General features: G+C 42.2%; 1 protein-coding gene across 1 annotated transcript in view; it reads right to left on the reverse strand.

Moving 5' to 3' along the window:
• Positions 1-15,972: 15,972 nt before the first annotated feature.
• LOC106573109 (sodium-dependent neutral amino acid transporter B(0)AT2) overlaps positions 15,973-21,845 on the reverse strand; it is a 62,105-nt gene continuing 56,232 nt past the window's right edge. Inside the window, exons 10-12 of the mRNA XM_014147819.2 lie at positions 19,969-20,128; positions 18,055-18,217; positions 15,973-17,509 (exon numbers count right to left, since the gene is read on the reverse strand). Of these exons, the coding sequence (XP_014003294.2) occupies positions 17,135-17,509; positions 18,055-18,217; positions 19,969-20,128 (698 nt within the window). The 3' untranslated portion in view covers positions 15,973-17,134. The remainder of the gene's footprint in view (positions 17,510-18,054; positions 18,218-19,968; positions 20,129-21,845) is intronic.

Raw genomic sequence — 21,845 nt, forward strand, 5'->3', positions numbered from 1 at the left:
ATGTTGCTTCAATATATCCACATAATTTTCCCGCCTCATGATGCCAGCTATTTTGTGAAGTGCACCAGTCCGTTCTGCAGCAAAGCACCCCCACAACATGATGCTGCCACCCCCGTGCTTCACGTTTGGGATGGTGTTCTTCGGCTTGCAAGACTCCACATTTTTCCTCCAAACAAAACGACAGCCATTATGGCCAAACAGATCTATTTTTGTTTCATCAGACCAGAGGACATTTCTCCAAAAAGTACGATCTTTGTCCTCATGTGCAGTTGCAAACCGCAGTCTGGCTTTTTTATGGTGGTTTTGGAGCAGTGGCTTCCTCCTTGCTGAGCGGCCCTTCAGGTTATGTCAATTTAAGACTCATTTTACTGTGGATATAGATACTTTTGCACCGGTTTCCTCCAGCATCTTCACAAGGTCCTTTGCTGTTGTTCTGGGATTGATTCGCACTTTTCGCACCAAAGTACGTTCATCTCTAGGAGACAGAATGTGTCTCCTTCCTGAGCGGTATGACGGCTGCGTGGTCCCATGGTGTTTATACTTGCGTACTATTGTTTGTACAGATGAACGTGGTACTTTCTGGCGTTTGGAAATTTCTCCCAAGGATGAACCAGGCTTACTAAGGTCTGCAATTTCTTCCTGAGGTCTGATTTCAGTTGATTTTCCCATGATGTCAAGCAAAGAGGCACAGAGGTTGAAGGTAGGCCTTGAAATACATCCACAGGTACACCTCCAATTGACTCAAATGATGTCAAGTAGCCTATCAGAAGCTTCTAACGCCATGACATCATTTTCTAGAATTTCCCATGATGTTTAAAGGCACAGTCATCTTAGTGAATGTAAACTTCTGACCCATTGGAATTGTGATGCAGTGAATTATAAGTGAAATAATCTGTCTGTAAACAATTGTTGGAAAAATGACTTGTGTCATGCACAAAGTAGATGTCCTAATCGACTTGCGAAAACTATAGTTCATTAACAAGACATTTGTGGAGTGGTTGAAAAACGAGTTGTAAATGACTCCAACCAAAGTGTATGTAAACTTCCAACTTCAACTGTACACGATGAGATTATTATGGATTTTTTAAAATTATTAAATGGTAGCCAGGCATCTATCATCATGTCACCAGAATAAGACCTTCGATATTTATTGGAAATGAGCACCACACATCATTATGGACTTTCACCACCCTGTGAAGTTCATCATAACTTAGTTCATCTGTAGCCTAATAAACTGTATGCTTTCCGAGTAGTTCTGGGAGGACCACACAACATATCACCGCGTGACTCCAAGTTTACTTCGATATGATGGTAATTATATCAATAATTTTGCATAAAGGCGTTTCCACCACAATTTTCCCCATAATTAAAGTGATGCTCCAGAAATGTTGTATAATGTCAGCCAGTAGTTTGAAAGTGGTGCTCATGAGCCAAAACTTGTCCCTATTTTTTTTTGTACTTCTTCTGTGTTCCCCAACTCCGGTCCTCTGGTCTTTCAGTACATATTTTTCTTGTGGCCCCGAACCGCACACCTGATTCTACCTGTCAAATAATCATCATGTTGAATCAGGTGTTTTTGCCCGGGGCTTCAACCAACATTTGTGGAGTTGGAAAACATTTTACATTTACATTTTACATTTTAGTCATTTAGCAGACGCTCTTATCCAGAGCGACTTACAGTAGTGAATACATACATTTCATTTTCATTTCATGCATTTTTTTTTTGTACTGGCCCCCCGTGGGAATTGAACCCACAACCCTGGCGTTGCACACACCATGCTCTACCAACTGAGCCACAGGGAAGGGCGGTTCGTTGCTCCAGTGCCTTTCCGTTCACCTTCACACTCCTGGGCCAGACTACACTCAATCATAGGACCTACTGAAGAGATGACTCTTCAATAAAGACTTACATGGGTAGGCAGACCACTCCATTAAAAATTGAGCTCTATAGGAGAAAGCCCTGCCTCCAGCTGTTTGCTTAGAAATTCTAGGGACAATTAGGAGGCCTGCGTCTTGTGACCGTAGCGTACGTGTAGGTATGTACGGCAGGACCAAATCGGAAAGATAGGTAGGAGCAAGCCCATGTAATGCTTTGTAGGTTAGCAGTAAAACCATGAAATCAGCCCTTGCTTAACAGGAAGCCAGTGTAGGGAGGCTAGCACTGGAGTAATATGATACATTTTTTTGGTTCTAGTCAGGATTCTAGCAGCCGTATTTAGCACTAACTGAAGTTTATTTAGTGCTTTATCCGAGTAGCCGGAAAGTAGAGCATTGCAGTAGTCTAACCTAGAAGTAACAAAAGCATGGATTAATTTTTCTGCATTAATTTTGGACAGAACATTTCTGATCTTTGCAATGTTAGGCAGATGGAAAAAAGCTGTCCTTGAAACAATCTTGATATGTTCGTCAAAAGAGAGGTCGAGGTCCTTCACAGTTTTATTTGAGACGAATGTACAACCATCAAGATTAATTGTCAGATTCAACAGAAGATCTCTTTGTTTCTTGGGATCTAGAACAAGCATCTCTGTTTTGTCCGAGTTTAAAAGTAGAAAGTTTGCAGCCATCCACTTCTTCATGTCTGAAACACAGGCTTCCAGCGAGGGCAATTTTGGGGCTTCACCATGTTTCATTGAAATGTACAGCTGTCACGTCCTGACCAGTAAAAGGGGTTATGTTCTATGTTCTTCTATTTCTATTTTTATTCTAGGGTATCTATTTCTATGTTGGAATTGTTTGGGGTTGGTCTCTAATTGGAGGCAGCTGAATCTCGTTGCCTCTGATTAGAGACCATATTTAAGTAGGGTTTTTTTCCATTGTGTTTGTGGGTGGTTAATTTCTGTGTAGTTGTCTAACCTGACAGAACTGTGGGCTGTCGTTTTTGTTTCTTTGTTTATAGTGTTCTCTGTTTAATAAATACAAGATGAGCACTAACCACGCTGCGCCTTGGTCTACTCCCTTCAACAGCCATTACAACAGCTGTGTGTCATCCGCATAGCAGTGAAAGTTAACATTATGTTTTCGAATGACATCCCCAAGAGGTAAAATATATACTGACAACAATAGTCGTCCTAAAACGGAACCTTGAGGAACACCGAAATATACAATTGATTTGTCAGAGGACAAACCATTCACAGAGACAAACTGATATCTTTCTGACAGATAAGATCTAAACCAGGCCAGAACTTGTCTGTGTAGACAAATTTGTGTTTCCAATCTCTCCAAAAGAACGTGGTGATCGATGGTATCAAAAGCAGCACTAAGGTCTAGGAGCACGAGGACAGATGCAGAGCCTTGGTCTGACGCCATTAAAAGGTCATTTACCACCTTCACAAGTGCAGTCTCAGTGCTATGATGTGGTCTAAAACCAGACTAAAGCATTTCGTATACATTGTCTTCAGGAAGGCAGTGAGTTGCTGCGCAAAAGCTTTTTCAAACATTTTTGAAAGGAATGGGAGATTCGATATAGGCCGATAGTTTTTTAAAATATTTTCTGGGTCAAGGTTTGGCTGCTTCAAGACAGGCTTTATTACTGCCACTTTTAGTGAGTTTGGTACACATCCGGTGGATAGAGAGCCGTTTATTATGTTCAACATAGGAGGGCCAAGCACAGGAAGCAGCTCTTTCAGTAGTTTAGTTGGAATAGGGTCCAGTATGCAGCTTGAAGGTTTAGAGGCCATGATAATTTTCAGCATTGTGTCAAGAGATATAGTACTAAAACACTTGAGTGTCTCCCTTGATCCTAGGTCCTGGCAGAGTTGTGCAGACTCAGGACAACAGAGCTTTGGAGGAATATGCAGATTTAAAGAGGAGTCCATAATTTGCTTTCTAATGATCATGATCTTTTCCTCAAAGAAGTTCATGAATTTATCACTGCTGAAGTGAAAGCCATCCTCTCTTGGGGAATGCTGCTTTTTAGTTAGCTTTTCGACAGTATTGAAAATACATTTTGGATTGTTCTTATTTTCCTCAATTAGGTTGGAAAAATAGGACGATCGAGCAGCAGTGAGGGCTCTTCGATACTACACGGTACTGTCTTTCCAAGCTAGTCGGAAGACTTCCAGTTTGGTGTAGCGCCATATCCGTTCCAATTTTCTGGAAGCTTGCTTCAGAGCTTGGGTATTTTCTGTATACCAGGGAGCTAGTTTCTTATGACAAATGTTTTTAGTTTTTAGGGGTGCAACTGCATCTAGGGTATTGCGCAAGGTTAAATTGAGTTCCTCAGTTAGGTGGTTAACTGATTTTTGTCCTCTGATTTCCTTCGGTAGGCAGAGGGAGTCTGGAAGGGCATCAAGGAATCTTTGGGTTGTCTGAGAATTTATAGCACGACTTTTGATGCTCCTTGGTTGGGGTCTGAGCAGATTATTTGTTGCGATTGCAAACGTAATAAAATGGTGGTCCGATAGACCAGGATTATGAGGAAAAACATTAAGATCCACAACATTTATTCCATGGGACAAAACTAGGTCCAGAGTATGACTGTGGCAGTGAATAGGTCCGGAGACATGTTGGACAAAACCCTCTGAGTCAATGATGGCTCCGAAAGCCTTTTGGAGTGGGTCTGTGGACTTTTCCATGTGAATATTAAAGTCACCAAAAATGTGAATATTATCTGCTATGACTACAAGGTCCGATAGGAATTCAGGGAACTCAGTGAGGAACACTGTATATGGCCCAGGAGGCCTGTAAACAGTAGCTATAAAAAGTTATTGAGTAGGCTGCATAGATTTCATGACTAGAAGCTCAAAAGACAAAAACGTCTTTTTTTTTGTAAATTGAAATTTGCTATCGTAAATATTAACAACACCTCCGCCTTTGCGGGATGCGCGGGGGATATGGTCAGGAGGTGAGGCCTCATTTAACACAATAAATTCATCAGGGTTAAGCCATGTTTCAGTCAGGCCAATCACATCAAGATTATGATCAGTGATTAGTTCATTGACTATAACTGCCTTGGAAGTGAGGGATCTAACATTAAGTAGCCCTATTTTGAGATGTGAGGTATCACGATCTCTTTCAATAATGGCAGGAATGGAGGAGGTCTTTATTCTAGTGAGATTGCTAAGGCGAACACCGCCATGTTTAGTTTTGCCCAACCTAGGTCGAGGCACAGACACGGTCTCAATGGGGATTGAGACTGTGCTAGTGGCAGACTCCGTTAAGCTGGCAGGCTGGCTAACAGCCTGCCGCCTGGCCTGCACCCTATTTCATTGTGGAGCTAAGGGAGTTAGAGCCCTGTCTATGTTCGTAGATAAGATGAGAGCCCCCCTCCAGCTAGGATGGAATTTTGTCAAATTTCTGCCCTGCTTGAGCAGCCCCGGTCAACTGTGAGTGCTGTTATTGTGAAGTGTAAATGTCTAGGAGCCACAACGCCTCAGCCACGAAGTGGTGGGCCACACAAGCTTGCAGAACGAGACTGTCAAGTGGTGAAGCATGTAGCGTGTAAAAATCATCTGTCCTCGGTTGCAATACTCAACACTCACTATGTACATGGCCTAGCAGCCGCACACAAGCTTAAGGTCATCATGCACATTGCCAAGTGTTGGCTGGAGTGGTGTAAAGCTCGACGCCATTGGACTCTGGAGAAGCGGAAACGCGTTCTCTGAAGTGATGAATCACGCTCCACCATCTGGCAGTTGGACGGACGACTCTGGGTTTGGCGGATGCCAGGAGAACGCTACCTGCCCCAATGCATAGTGCCAACAGTAAAGTTTGGTCGATGAGGAATAATGGTCTGGGGCTATTTTTCATGTTTCGGTCTAGGCCCCTTAGTTCCAGTGAAGGGCAATATTAACGCTTCAGCATACAATGACATTCTAGACAATTCTGTGCTTCCAACTTTGTGGCAAAAGTTTGGGCAAGGCCCTTTCCTGTTTCAGCATGACAATGCCCCTGCGCACAAAACGAGGTCCATACAAATTGGTTTGTCGAGATCAGTGTGGAAGACCTTGACTGGCATGCACAGAGCCCTGACCTCAACCTCACCGAACACCTTTGGGATGAATTGGAATACCAACTGCGAGCCAGGCCTAATCGGCCAATATCAGTGCCCGACCATCAGTCCCCGCAGCAATGTTCTAACATCTAGTGGAAAGCCTTCCCAGAAGAGAGGAGGCTGTTATAGCAGCAAAGGGGTGACCAACTCCATATTAATGCCCATGATTTTGGAATGAGATGTTTGACGAGCAGGTATCCACATACTTTTGGTATGTATTTCAATTACTGATGAGTATTTTGTAATTTGTATTACTCTGGGCTGAACTACACTCCAATGTATTTTGTAACAATACACTTTTTCTATACTATTTTTTCTCGTGGTTCACAATTTTGTGGCCCACTTTCACCCTGCATTGGTATCAGAAGTCTGCTAAATTAACTAAATATAAATTATCTGTAAAAATGATCAATTGTAAAGCATGCTGAGTATTATTCTGAGCTCTGTCTGGAACAAGGCCAATAGTAATTATTACCCAGTGTGCTTTGCAGTTCATTCTGGTATGTTTATTTTCACATATACAATGCCTTCGGAAAGTATTCAGACCCCTTGACTTTTTCCACATTTTGTGACGTTACAGCCTTATTCTAAAATTGATTAAATAAATAAAAATCCTCAGCAATCTACACACAATACCCATAAAGACAGAATGAAAATAGGTTTTGAGAAATGTTTCTACAACTTGATCGGAGTCGACCTATGGTAAATTCAATTGATTGGACAGGATTTTGAAAGGCACAAAGCCTACAGTTGACAGTGCATGTCAGAGCTAAAATCAAGCCATGAGGTCGAAGGAATTGTCCGTACAGCTTTGAGACAGGATTGTGTCAATGCACAGATTCTTAATGTAAAAAGTTTGGAACCACCAAAACTCTTCCTAGAACTGGCCGCCTGGCCAAACTCAGCAATCGGGGAAGAAGCGCCTTGGTCAGGGAGGTGACCAAGAACCCGATGGTCACTCTGACAGACCTCTAGAGTTCCTCTGTGGAGATGGGAGAACCTTGCAGAAAGACAACCATGCAGCACTCTACCAATCAGGTCATTATGGTAGAGTTGCCAGACGGAAGCCACTCCTCAGTAAAAGGCACATGACAACCCGCTTGGCGTTTGCCAAAAGGCACCTAAACGACTTTTAGACCATGAGAAACAAGATTCTCTGGTCTGATGAAACCAAGATTGAACTCTTTGGCCTGAATGCCAAGCGTCACGTCTGGAGGAAACCTGGCACCATCCCTATGCTTTGGGGATGTTTTTCGACGGCAGGGTCTGGGAGACTATGTAGGATCGAGGCAAGGATGAACGGAGCAAAGTGCAGAGAGATCCTTGATGAAAACCTGCTCCAGAGCGCTCAGGACCTTCTAACAGGATAACGACCCTAAGCACACAGCCAAGACAACGCAGAAGTGGCTTCGGGACAAGTCTCCAGAGCCCGTACTTGAATCCAATCAAACATCTAACATCTAAATGAGTGCTTCCTCAAATTGTCCCGCAATCAGATTTGCGTAGTTAGGAGCAAAGAGGGAGCCATGGCCACACCCTGTAAGTTGGAGGAAAAAGTCAGACAAAAACAAAGTAGTTGTTGGATAATACCGGTTAAGTGAGTTGCAGGATGCATTCATTGGATGGAGCAAGGGTAGGGTCTCTCTGCTGGAGGAAGTGTTGCAGCGCCCGCAAGCCTCCAGTGTGTGGGATGTTAGTGTACCAGCTCTCCTCATCAAAGTGGCCAGCAGAGTGCCCTCTTGTATCCTACCTATGCCCTCTATCAATGAGATCATGTGACTAGTGTCTTTGACATAAGATGGGAGATTCTTAACCATCGGTTTGATGTGGTGGTCCACAAACTTGGAAATGTTCGATGTCACAGAGTTGATTGCTGCTACAATGGGTCTACCTGAGGAAGGAGACACTTGTTTGTGTAATTTAGCGGCTGTATAATAACTTGGTATGTTAGGAAATTTCACACATAGAAATTCACATTCTCTTTTACTGATTTGTTCTGATTCCAAACAACTTTCCACCGTGGATGTGATGTTCTGCTGGAATTCTAGGGTAGGGTCATAGTTCAGTTTATGATAGAAGTCACCTTTTTAGATAGTTAAACAGAATTATCAACATCTCATGGAACGGCAGGGACTGTGAGGGGACACAAACAAACAAACGCATACATTATTGTTGTTGTAAGGCTTGTATTCTTTTTAGTTATATTGTTTGTATATTGTTGTATTTTAAATGTGTGTCACTGTCCTTTGTCTATCAGTGTATGAGTGTTTTGTTACTTGTCATGTTTTGTGTTTTCTTTGTGGACCACAGGAAGAGTAGCTGCTGCTTCTGTAAAAGCTTATGGGGATACAAATAAACATATAACTAAATAGTTGTCAGCGACATTCATTCACATAGTCACATTTGTTTTGTAAACTAATTCCTCCTCCTTTGTCAATTTTTTTGTGGACAATCGACAGAGATCTGATTGTTAACCCTTAAGAGACATTCTCTCATCTCTACAAAGATTATTCTGTTTGTCTTTCAATAGCTCACCTACATACTTTTCAAATATCCTGCAGAAGGTTTCTATGGAAGCATTGCATTTTGGGGAGGTAAATGGTTCTCTGTACGGTGTGTGGTTCTCTCAGAGTTCTCAGGTACCTCAGGTTGGCAAGTAGCTCCATCTCCTGGTTGACTAATTGTACAGCAGGTAAGTCTATTGATGGATGTGGTAGATATACTGTATTTCTCACTGAGGATGACACCGAAGAACATGGCTGACGTTTTACACTCTCCCAACCAATTGTGCTATTTTGTTAGTTTTTAGCGTTTTGTGTAACTTATTTTTTAACTTAATGTGTACATAATGTTGCTGCTAACATCTCTTATGACCGAAAATAACTTCTGGACATCAGAACAGAAATTACTCACCGCGGACTGGAAGAAAATGTTCCTTTAATGAGTCCAACGAGAAGGATACCCTGCTTTCACTGGAACAGGCCACAGATCAGGCAGCCTTCTGAGAATCCGTAGGCGAGTGAGTAAACTCCCACTACCATCCGTTCTTCTTGCAAAGGTGCAATCATTGGAAAATAAAATTGATGACCTACGATTAAGATTATCCTACCAATGGGACATCGAAAACTGTAACATCTTATGTTTCACTGAGATGTGCCTGAACGACGATATGGACAATATAGAGCTAGCGGGATATTCCATGCACCGGCATAACAGAGACGCTACCACTGGTAAGATGAGGGGTGGGGTTGTGTGTCTATTTGTCAATAACAGCTGGTGCGCGATGTCTAATATTAAAGAAGTCTTGAGGTATTGCTCTCCTGAGGTAGAGTACCTTATGATAACCTGTAGACCACACTATCTATATTATTCGTAGCCATCTGTTTACCACCACAGAACGAAGTTGGCACTACGAACACTCTCAACCAACTCTGTAAGGCCATATGCAAAGAAGAAAATACTCACCCAGAAGCAACGCTCCTAGTGGCTGGGGACTTTAATGTAGGCAAACTTAAATCAATTTTACCTAATTTCTACCAGCATGTCACATGTGCAACCAGAGAAAAAAATCCTAGACTTCCTTTACTCCACACACAGAGATGCATACAAAGCTCTCCCCCGCCCTCCATTTGGCAAATGTGGCCATTATTCTATCCTACTGATTCCTGCTTACAAGCAAAAACTAAAGCAGGAAGTACCAGTGACTCGCTCAATATGGAAGTGGTCAAATGACGCGGAGGCTACACTACAGGACTGTTTTGCTAGCACAGACTGGAATATGTTCCAGGATTCATCGAAAGGCATTGAGGAGTACACCACCTCAGTCATCGGCTTCATCAATAAGTGCATTGATGACGTCGTCTCCACAGTGACTGTACGTACATATCCCAACCAGAAGCCATGGATTACAGGAGACATCCGCATCGGGCTAAAGGCTAGAGCTGCCACTTTCAAGGAGCGGGAGACTAATCTGGACGCTTATAAGAAATCCCACTATGCCCTCAGATGAACCATCAAACAAGCAAAGCGTCAATACAGGATTGAGATCGAATCCTACTACACCGGCTCTGACACTCGCCGGATGTGGCAGGGCTTGAAAACTATTACGGACTACAAAGGGAAACCCAGACACTAGATGCCCAGTGACGCGAGCCTACCAGATGAGCTAAATGCCTTTTATGCTCGCTTCAAGGCAAGCAACACTGAAGCATGCACGAGAGCACCAGCTGTTCTGGATGACTCTGTGATAACGCTCTCGGTAGCCGATGTGAACAAAACCTTTAAACAGGTCAACATTCACAAAGCCGCTGTGCCAGACGGATCACCAGGACGTGTACTCAAAGCATGCGCAGAACAACTGTCAAGTGTCTTCACTGACATTTTCAACCTCTCCCTGACCGAGTCTGTAATGCCTACATGTTTCAAGCAGACCCCCATAGTCCCTGTACCCAAGGAAGCGAAGGTAACCTGCCTAAATGATTACCGTCCAGTGGCACTCACATCGGTAGCCATGAAGTGCTTTGAAAGGCTGGTATTCAGACCTCTTGACTTTTTTCACATTTTGTTAGGTTACAGCCTTATTCAAAAATGTATTAAAAAAAAAATTCTCATGAATTTACACACAATACCCCATAATAACAAAGCAAAACATTTTTGGGGGAATTTTTGCTAATTTATAAAAATGAAATATGACATTTACACAAGTATTCAGACCCTTTACTCAGTACTTTGCTGAAGCACCTTTGGCAGGGATTACAGTCTCAAGTCTTCTTCGGTATGATGCAACAAGCTTGGCACACCTGTATTTGGGGAGTTTCTCCCATTCTTCTCTGCAGATCCTCTCAAGCTCTGTCAGGTTGGACGGGTAGCGTTGCTGCACAGCTATTTTCATGTCTCTCAAGAGATGTTCGATCAGGTTCAAGTCCGGGCTCTTGCTAGGCCACTCAAGGACATTCAGAGACTTGTCCCGAAGCCACTTGTGCGTTGTCTTGGCTGTGTGCTTAGGGTTGTTATCCTGTTGGAATGTGAATCTTTGCCCCAGTCTGAGGTCCTGAGAGCTCTGGATCAGGTTTTCATCAAGGATCTCTCTGTACTTTGCTCCGTTCATCTTTGCCTCGATCCTGACTAGTCTCCCAGTCTGCTGAAAAACATCCCCACATCATGATCCTGCCACAACCATGCTTCATCGTAGGGATGGTGCCAGGTTTCCTCCAGACGTGACGCTTGGCATTCAGGCCAAAGAGTTCAATCTTGGTTTCATCAGACCAGAGAATCTTGTTTCCCATGGTCAGAGAGTCCTTTAGGTGCCTTTTGGAAAACTCCAAGCGGGATGTCATGTGCCTTTTACTGAGGAGTGGCTTCCATCTGGCCACTCTACCATAACGGCCTGATTGGTGGAGTGCTGCAGAGATGGTTGTCCTTCTAGAAGGTTCTCCCATCTCCACAGAGGAACGCTAGAGCTCTGTCAGAGTGACCATTGGGTTCTTGGTTGCTCAGTTTGACCGGGCGGCCAGCTCTAGTTTGAGTCTTGGTGGTTCCATACTTCTTCCATTTGAGAATGATGGAGGCCACTGTGTTCTTGGGGACCTTCAATGCTGCAGACATTTTTGGTACCCTTCCCCAGATCTGTGCCTCGACACAATCCTGTCTCGACGATCAATCCTGTCTCGACCTCATGTCTTGATTTTTGCTCTGACATGCACTGTCAACTGTGGGCTCTTACAGTATATAGACAGGTGTGTGCCTTTCCAAATCATGTCCAATCAATTTAATTTAACACAGGTGGACTCCAATCAAGTTGTAGAAACATCTCAAGGATGATCAATGGAAACAGGATGCACCTGAGCTCAATTTCGGGTATCATAGCAAAGGATCTGAATACTTATGTAAAAAATGTATTTCTGTTTTTATTTTAATATATTTGCAAACCATTTTTTTGGTGGACAAACTGGAATTAAAGCCAGACTGGACAGATGAACTATCCAAGAAGAAGATACATCTCCTTCAAATGTTATCTTGTCGACATGTTACAAAAATGATATATTAGATTCATGTCTCCAACTAAACCAAAAGTATAAGGTAAAGAATTGGATCAAGACAGTGGCTCAGATGCAACTATCCAAGCAGTAGATACAGCTCCTTCAAATTTTGCCATTTGGTTGCATTGTCAACCTAGCACAATTCAATATTAGGCCTACTTTTGTAATACAGTAAAGAGCCTTTAATTAAGGCTATCTTGCAAACTAATGTAACATTCAACCTTAAAACGTCCATGGCCACATGTTGAGATTACTGTAACTATACATTTGTTCTTATGTATATAAAGCCTGTGTGTTCAAGATAGCATGCATAAGTCATTACATGTCTGTGGCGATCTTGTGGCTCCTGAGTGGCACTGCATCTCAGTGCTAGAGGGGTCACTGCAGACCCTGATTTGATCCCAGGCTGAATCACAACCGGCCGTGACCGGGAGTCCCATAGGGTGGCACACAATTGGCCAAGCTTCATCCGGGTTAGGGGAGGCTGGGGTAGACCATCATTGTAAATATGAATGATTTTGTTCTTAACCGACTTGCCTAGTAAAATTAAAAAAATCTTCACAATTGCTGTAATAATCTGTGCAGTATCTCAAACTTCATTGATGCCTTTTTTTTATGTAATCTCAACTGCAATCCAGGTTATTTGGTTCTGCTATTAGATGAAGCACATTGATATATCAGTAATCTGTTGTATAAATTAACAAAATATCTGACACTGTATTCCTATTTGAACTTTGCTGCGCTTTAAAATGGTTCAAAGCACAATGATAGACATTTGGGTGACAACTAAACCAAAAATCAGACATTGTTTTTCCATTGGAATTTAGTTGTGCTGTTAGATGGTTGATTAACACATTTAGTTGAATTTACACTTTGGCTATGTGTGCACATCCTAACTCAACATTAACAAGAACTCTCCAAAAAAAGACAATGACTATATTGTCAAAACTCGTAAATGGAAAAAAATACAAATAAATAAATTCTAACATATGTTCTGCACTTTGCAAACAATGTGTCCACGCCGACAATGAAAACTGGAATAATATGGAACTTTGGCAGCTTTCTGGCTACATAAAAAGATGCGAGATGTTGTGTTGTCGAAGTATACTATGAAAAATAGTTTCCTCCCTTGCAAAAAATAAAATACAGAATCTTTGGAGTCGATTCCAAGCAGAATCGGATCTTGACACCCAGAAATGGGAGTCGACGGGCAAGGAATCGATTATTTTGGAGTCGACTTCCCACCACTAAATGTGTGCCCACAAACTGCAATAGTCTTGGGGCTTGATAATAGAGGGCTGGCAGAAGGGGCAATGATACAATTAGCACTGGGATAAAACCATGTGGCCGTCAGCAGCTTACAAAACTGTGACATGGTGTCAAACAAAGTTTACTAAGTTAGCTAGATGATGTTAATGTTGATAATGTTGATAATGTTAGTCGTTCACAGCAAACAGAACGCTCAGTGATGATAGCTAATTTTAAAAGGCTAGGTTAGCTAACGTTAGTTTGGTAGATTATAGCCACATTAATCTTAGATGGCAATACAAAAAATGAAGAACTTAGGTAGCTACACCAATGACACAGCTCAAAGTGAATGGCAAAAACGTTAGCCTAACTGAAATTCCTTACTCTCATCTCTGCCGAGTCCAACCAAGACCACACTCGGAAAGTTAGAAAACACAGCAGCGACGCAAAACGGTCTTTAGTGGCAAAACATCTGCCCATTAGCTAATTCGCTTTCCAAACACACAATTCGGTTGATCCTTCCACTTCTGTTGATACGCCCACTTCCAGAGACATTCCATGTATGCAGTTACCCCATGACTCCAAAAAGGCCTTAAAAAGATCTACAAAGACCTTACCTTATCAGCCAGGCTAGACAATCTGGACCCTCTCTTTCTAAAATGATCTGCCAAAATTGTTGCAACCCCTATAACTAGCCTGTTCAACCTCTCTTTCGTATCGTCTGAGATTCCCAAAGATTGGAAAGCTGCCGAGGTCATCCCCCTCTTCAAAGGGGGAGACACTCTAGACCCAAACTGCTACAGACCTAAATCTATCCTACCCTGACTTTCTAAGGTCTTTGAAAGCCAAGTTAACGAACAGATTACCGACCATTTCGAATCCCACCGTACCTTCTCCGCTATGCAATCTGGTTTCAGAGCTGGTCATGGGTGCACCTCAGCCACGCTCAAGGTCCTAAATGATATCATAACCGCCATCGATAAGAGACATTACTGTGCAGCCGTATTCATCGACCTGGCCAAGGCTTTCGACTCTGTCAATCACCACATACTTATTAGCAGACTCAACAACCTTGGTTTCTCAAATGATTGCCTCGCCTGGTTCACCAAATACTTCTCTGATAGAGTTCAGTGTGTCAAATCGGAGGGCCTGTTGTCCAGACCTCTGGCAGTCTCTATGGGGGTGCCACAGGGTTCAATTCTCAGGCTGACTCTCTTCTCTGTATACACCAATGATGTCGCTCTTGCTGCTGGTGATTCTCTGATCCACCTCTACGCAGACGACACCATTCTGTATACTTCTAGCCCTTCTTTGGACAATGTGTTAACTAACCTCCAGATGAGCTTCAATGCCATACAACTCTCCTTCCGTGGCCTCCAACTGCTCTTAAATGCAAGTGAAACTAAATGCATGCTCTTCAACCGATCACTGCCCGCACCTGCCCGCCCGTCCAGCATCACTACTCTGGACGGCTCCGACTTAGAATATGTGGATAACTACGTATACCTAGGTGTCTGGTTAGACTGTAAACTCACCTTCCATACTCACATTAAGCATCTCCAACCCAAAATGAAATCTAGAATCGGCTTTCTATTTCGCAACAAAACATCCTTCACTCATGCTGCCAAACATACCCTTGTAAAACTGTCCATCCTACCGATCCTCGACTTCGGTGATGTCATTTATTAAGTAGCATCCAACACTCTTTTCAACAAATTGGATGCAGTCTATCACAGTGCCATCCGTTTTGTCAACAAAGCCCCATATACTACCCACCACTGTGACCTGTACGCTCTCGTTGGCTGGCCCTCGCTTCATACTTGTCGCCAAACCCACTGGCCCCAGGTCATCTACAAGTCTCTGCTAGGTAAAGCCCCGCCTTATCTCAGCTCACTGGTCACCATAGCATCACCCACCTCTAGCACGTGCTCCAGCAGGTATATCTCACTGGTCACCCCCAAAGCCAATTCCTACTTTGGCCGCCTTTCCTTCCAGTTCTCTGCTGCCAATTACTGGAACGAACTGCAAAAATCACTGAAGCTGGAGACTCATATCTCCCTCACTAGTTTTAAGCACCAGCTGTCAGAGCAGCTCACAGATCACTGCACTTGTACATAGCCCATCTGTAAACAGCCCATAAAACTACCTCATCCCCACCCTGTATGTATTTATTTATCTTGCTCCTTTGCACCCCAGTATCTCTCTACTTGCACATTTATCTTCTGCACATCTACCATTCCAGTGTTTAATTGCTATATTGTAATTACTTCGCCACCGTGGCCTATTTATTGCCTTAACTCCCTTATCTTACCTCATTTGCACTCACTCTATACAGACTTTTTGTTTTCTTTTTATTCTACTGTATTATTGACTGTATGTTTTGTTTATTCCATGTGTAACTCTGTGTTGTTGTATGTGTCGAACTGCGATGCTTTATCTTGGCCAGGTCGCAGTTGCAAATGAGAACTTGTTCTCAACTAGCCTACCTGGTTAAATAAAGGTTAAATCAATAAATAAAAAATGATGCACACTAGACAGCAGTGCAACACAGTTAAATAGGCTGCCTATTGATGTAGCCTTAACTCAATATAATATGAGTCTGTCTGTATCTGTTGTTTGATCTGACTCATGGTTGACATTTCCCTGACAGACAAACGTTGAGATGAGGACAACACTGAACTACATAGACATCAGTGCCAAGCATGGACCAAGTTTGATCTTTAATCTCGAAAGGGAAAAAAATACATTGTGTTTTGAAGCCATTTCATGGAAAAAAGTATTTACAAGTTATCAAGAGGAGTCAAACTCTTTACATAGACCGACAGCACATCAGTAAACAAAAAAAGAGACCAGAGTTAAGGATTTGTAGCACTTCTTACCAAAAAACAAGGTGTTCTGATATCCAAACTATTCAGATAAATATATTTATAATATTTCTATATTATATTTACAGAATACCTTAAATATACAATGTCCACCATGTATTCTATAAACATATCATCAGAAGTTTAGGCACACATTTTCTTTGAGAACAATCATTGGGGGAGGTTTCAGTTTCAATGCCATCCTTTCGCTGTTTGCACTATATTGTACTTACACCAAAGAAATGTGGTCAGTATAGCATCATTGTCAACAAGTATGTCATCCAAAGCGCCTACACTGCTATTAATCTCAGTACTCTGGGCCAGTGGTGAAGTCATAATGTACACAGCCAGTGGGGTGAGGGGGGGAGTAATCTCACATCTCCAAGAGATACTGTAGACAGAAGATCCAGTCCCAAACGGATCCCTCACTGGTCCATAGCCTATGACCCTTGTTGACTTTCCCTGGCAGAGCCTAGAATCAAGTCCATTTAAATTCAATCAATTCAGAAAGTAGACAGAAATTCAAATTCATTTTTTTTTTCATTGAGAAGCAATAAAGACCATTTTAATTTCACTTTACTTAATGAATTTACAGAATTTTATTCACACCCATCCTGCCTAGCACTATAGTAGGCTTGGTGGAGTTTGATTCCACCTTACTGCTCAACCCCAATACTGTCCTGTTCTGTCCACTAGGGGGAGTCAACAAGGTCTCCAGGACTGGGAGCTAGAGAGGATATATTTGGACTGAGCCAAGGAGCGACTGGGTGGGGTTAGACAAAATGAGATCATATGTACAGTGGACACACCTTTTTAATCGTTTTCACGGCAAAAGGGGACGAGGAAAACATGAAGGGAGCAGCTACGATAACTACAAAGAATATACAGAAACACTACAAATATAAATATGCAGATGATGATTCCCATGACTAAACGCAACGAAGAGGGATTGGTTGGCCAGCCAGTAGGGTGGGAGGACCATAGACATCGCCCTACAAGTCTGACTCGGGCATGTCTGGCATGTCGGCCATCAGGTAGCCGATGCCGTAGCGGCCGTTGGGCGCAGCATCGGGGACCCCTCCACTCTGCTTACGATAGATGCTGTTGCCAGGCATGGGAGAGGGCGCTTCGCTGCCGGGCGACTTGGCGTGGATGAGGCTGGCATCATCGTCCTCCTCGGGCCTGACGCTCTCCTTGATGATGCAGCCCTTTTTGTAGGAGATGGTGGACACCACGCCAGCGTTCTCGTCGATGATGTTGAAGTAGCGGAGGAAGAAGACCACGGGCACGGGCATGATGGCCATCACCACCAGGGAGATGCAGACCGCCAGGCCCCAAGGGGGATATTTAAGGGACTTCTCACTGGCCTAGGAGAGACAGGGAAGGATTGAGAGGTTAGAACTGTATAGCATTACTAATGCTTGTACTAGTGTATATCATTATAGCTCAGAGACTCCTCACTGGCCTCGTTCACATGGGGGAAGGAGAGCAAGAAGTTACTACTGTATATTACTTCTCACTGGCCTGAAACTGATACTAACACTAAAACCATGTTGGGCCCATGTGACAATAAGTCGCATCTTAAATCAGTTTTAAGTGTAAAGTCCTCTCCTCAAATCTGTGCTGATCTCATAATCCAAGAGGATTGGTGAAAATAAAATGGCAGAGGACTATCAAGTAACCATCCAGGTATCTAGGTATTTTAAAATTAGTGTGGATAAAGGAAAGAAGGCAAGTACAGGAGGCAATATAGGACTATAGAAAAAGCGGAAAGAGATCTTGATGTGTAGTTAAATTGTTGTTTTGGTGCTGGAGTATAACAAAAGCCTGAGTATCCCATTAATTGAACCGAAGGTCCACTGAACTAAAATACTGTATTTGACAGCTGCACCAGAGACCACAGACACCTCACCATGTCCTCTAGCCAGGCACTGTAGCTGGGTGGGGTCATTCCCAGCTGGATCACACTGGAGCCCAGCAGAAGGATGAGCAGCAGGGGGGTCACGTACTTCCACATGTAGTAGTAGAACCGAAACGGAGTGAAGCCTAGCATGTCCTTCAGGTCCTCAAAGAACCTGGGCGGAGGAACAGGGGAGAAGCAGGGAAAGAATCCCACAGAAGGTGAGGATACATAATGGTACACACTTTAGACTGTGTTGAGTTTGGCAATTATGTTTAACCTGTTGGGTCTAGGGGGCAGCATTTGCACGTCTGGATAAAAAAAATGTACCCGATTTAATCTGGTTACTAATCCTACCCAGTAACTAGAATATGCATATACTTATTATATATGGATAGAAAACACTCGAAAGTTTCCAAAACTGTTTGAATGGTGTCTGTGAGTATAACAGAACTCATTTGGCAGGCAAAACCCTGAGACATTTTCTGACAGGAAGTGGATACCTGATGTGTTGTATTGACTTTAAACCTATCCCATTGAAAAACACAGGGGTTTAGGAATATTTTGGCACTTCCTATTGCTTCCACTAGATGTCACCAGCCTTTACAAAGTGTTTTGAGTCTTCTGGAGGGAGATCTGACCGAACAAGAGCCATGGAACGATGATGGCCCATTAGACACCTTGCGCGCGAGTTCATGTTGGGTACCCTCGTTCCAATACGTTATAAAAGAGTATGCATTCGTCCACCTTGAATATTATTCATGTTCTGGTTAAAAAAGGCCCTAATGATTTATGCTATACAACGTTTGACATGTTTGAACGAACGGAAATATATTTTTTCCCCTCGTTCATGACGAGAAGTCCGGCTGGCTTACATCATGTGCTAACGAGACGGAGATTTTTGGACATAAATGATGAGCTTTTTTGAACAAAACTACATTCGTTATGGACCTGTGATACCTGGAAGTGACATCTGATGAAGAGAATCAAAGGTAATGGATTAATTACATAGTATTTTCGATTTTAGATCTCCCCAACATGACGTCTAGTCTGTATCGCAACGCGTATTTTTCTGGGCGCAGTGCTCAGATTATTGCAAAGTGTGATTTCCCAGTAAGGTTATTTTTAAATCTGGCAAGTTGATTGCGTTCAAGAGATGTAAATCTATAATTCTTTAAATGACAATATAATATTTTACCAATGTTTTCTAATTTTAATTATTTAATTTGTTACGCTGACTTGACTGCCGGTTATTGGAGGGAAACGATTTCCTCAACATCAATGCCATAGTAAAACGCTGTTTTTGTATATAAATATGAACTTGATAGAACTAAAAATGCATGCATTGTCTAACATAATGTCCTAGGAGTGTCATCTGATGGAGATTGTAAAAGGTTAGTGCATCATTTTAGCTGGTTTTATGGTTTTGGTGACCCTGTCTTTGACTTGACAAAACATTACACACAACTCTTGTAAATGTACTGTCCTAACATACTCTAAATTTATGCTTTCGCCGTAAAACCTTTTTGAAATCGTAAAACGTGGTTAGATTAAGGAGATGTTTATCTTTCAAATGGTGTAAAATAGTTGTATTTTTGAAAAATTTGAATTTTGACATTTATTTGGATTCAAATTTGCCGCTCTTGAAATGCACCTGCTGTTGATGGAGTGCACCACAGGTGGCACGCTAGCGTCCCACCTAGCCCCAAGAGGTTAACATACAGTACCTGTACAGGATACCAGAGGTGATAGCAGGTAATGTTTAAGTCAAGTGTTGTTCATTCACTTTTCATGGTTAACTAATTCTGAATACTGAATTTAAAGAATTTTTGTCATTGTATTTGGATGGACAGCTTTGAATTTGGAATTATAGTCAAGAAAACCACAGATTACTGACATTCTGTATATCATTTGTCATATACATACTTGTCAGTCCCGTAGACCCAAGCAACAGCCACATTCTCCAGGATAACCACTATGAGCAGGGGCAGTGTGGCGGAGTAGTCATCAAACATGGCCACCCAGTAGTTCCCAGATCGTTGGACGAACAGCAGGCCGATGAAGAAGGCTAGCAGACAGACACCCACTGTTACAAGAGGGAGAATACATGGACATTAGTAAAAAGGGACAAGGGGGAGAAATGCCATCTGGGTCTGACTTGAATTACGGTGGCATTTGGGCATGGCATTTTTGAAAAAAATATTTGATTTTATCTTCCCTTTCTACATCAACTAATATGGTAGCTTAATGACTTTAAAACATGTGTACCATTATAATAACAATGTGCCACCAGTAGGAGTAGTACCACCAATGATGGTAACACCGATGATACATTTTAGATAAATTTGGATTTTCTGAAATGGAGGCCACAAATGCTAAAATCTAAGGTAATCACACTTTTAAAAATCATTTACTAAATTAATATGATTAATTATTTTACTCACAATGTTATTTCCCTTCATTAAAATGTTCTAACACCAAGTGACACTTTGGATTTAGACACACCAAATGATAAATGAAAAATCCTCAAATGTATGACAAAATATAGACCCCGGCCCTCAATAACAGTTTGCCACTGGATCCTTGTATATCTTTGTAATCAGTGATTTTCAAGGTGTTAACACCAATGACATAAAACTGAGGGACACATTATACTAGTAAAAAAAAGGTATTTGAATAGCCTTCTTTGTTTTCTAGCATTCCAAATAATAGAAAGATATCTCGAAACCCCCAAAACATGTCACTACACCTCTACACATCACCAACGGGACAATTTGCTATCCTCAAGTAGTTCCTACAATGCATGCAAGTAGATGTTTTGCAATATTAAGGACTTACATATGTGACCCGTTTCAGGAAGCTAGGTGTATGTCGCACGTCACTACTTCACAGGAGAGGCATTGGAATGTAAACTTTTTTTTGTTTATCAAAATGCGATTTTTGTCAGAAAAGCCTTCTGGAACGTGAACTTTCAAGTTCCTTAATAACAAACTTGTATACCATCTGTAAATGCAAATACAATTGTTAAATTACGAGCCTAGTTGGTTTGGCAATGGAAAAATACAGGAACCTTCCCGCAAGCCGTGATTGGCTGAGATAGTGGATGGGCTGGACGAGAGATGAGTTCGGATTGGTCTGCCATGTAGAATGCTTCTGTCTATAACATGAGCTGCTCAGTATGTGTAGATAATCCTTTCTACCACATCTTTTTTGAAAGATATGAAGAACTGCAAAAGTGTTGCTATTGCTCTCAACATTGCTGCCCTGAATTTAACAGGCGCCATCGACAAGGATCAGTGGGAAAAAGTTGAGATGGACTACTTTCTGAAGGACGATCATGCCATGCTGACTCTCTCTGACTCTGAAAATGAATCAGATAATGAGGAAATCCCTGATTTAGGTCAACATTTTTCCTTGAACCAGACATTGTAGTCTTTTGATGACAGTGATGGGGAAGATACGGCGATCAACAATGTTGTTGTCATGGAAGAAGTTGACCGAGTTTTGAAATCAGTGGAATGCCGGTGGAAGCAGAGTATGATTGAAAATGCACAGGGAGTCAGTCGAAAAGAGAACACAGAAGGCTGTTGAATAAAACACCTGTCTCAGGATTACATCTTCAAACTAAGGGCAATCAGGCATCCATGACAGAGAGGGAGAAGTGTTCATCCATGTATACGGGTAAGAGTCTAGCTACATTACAGATATTTTATGTTTCTAATTTTGTCAGAAAGTCATTTTCATTGCAAGTATTGTGCAGGTGGTGGGTCACATACTGTTTGTTTAATTTTTAAATAACAGTT

This window comes from Salmo salar, chromosome ssa16 (genome assembly GCF_905237065.1).
Source record: "Salmo salar chromosome ssa16, Ssal_v3.1, whole genome shotgun sequence".
NCBI lineage: Eukaryota > Metazoa > Chordata > Actinopteri > Salmoniformes > Salmonidae > Salmo > Salmo salar.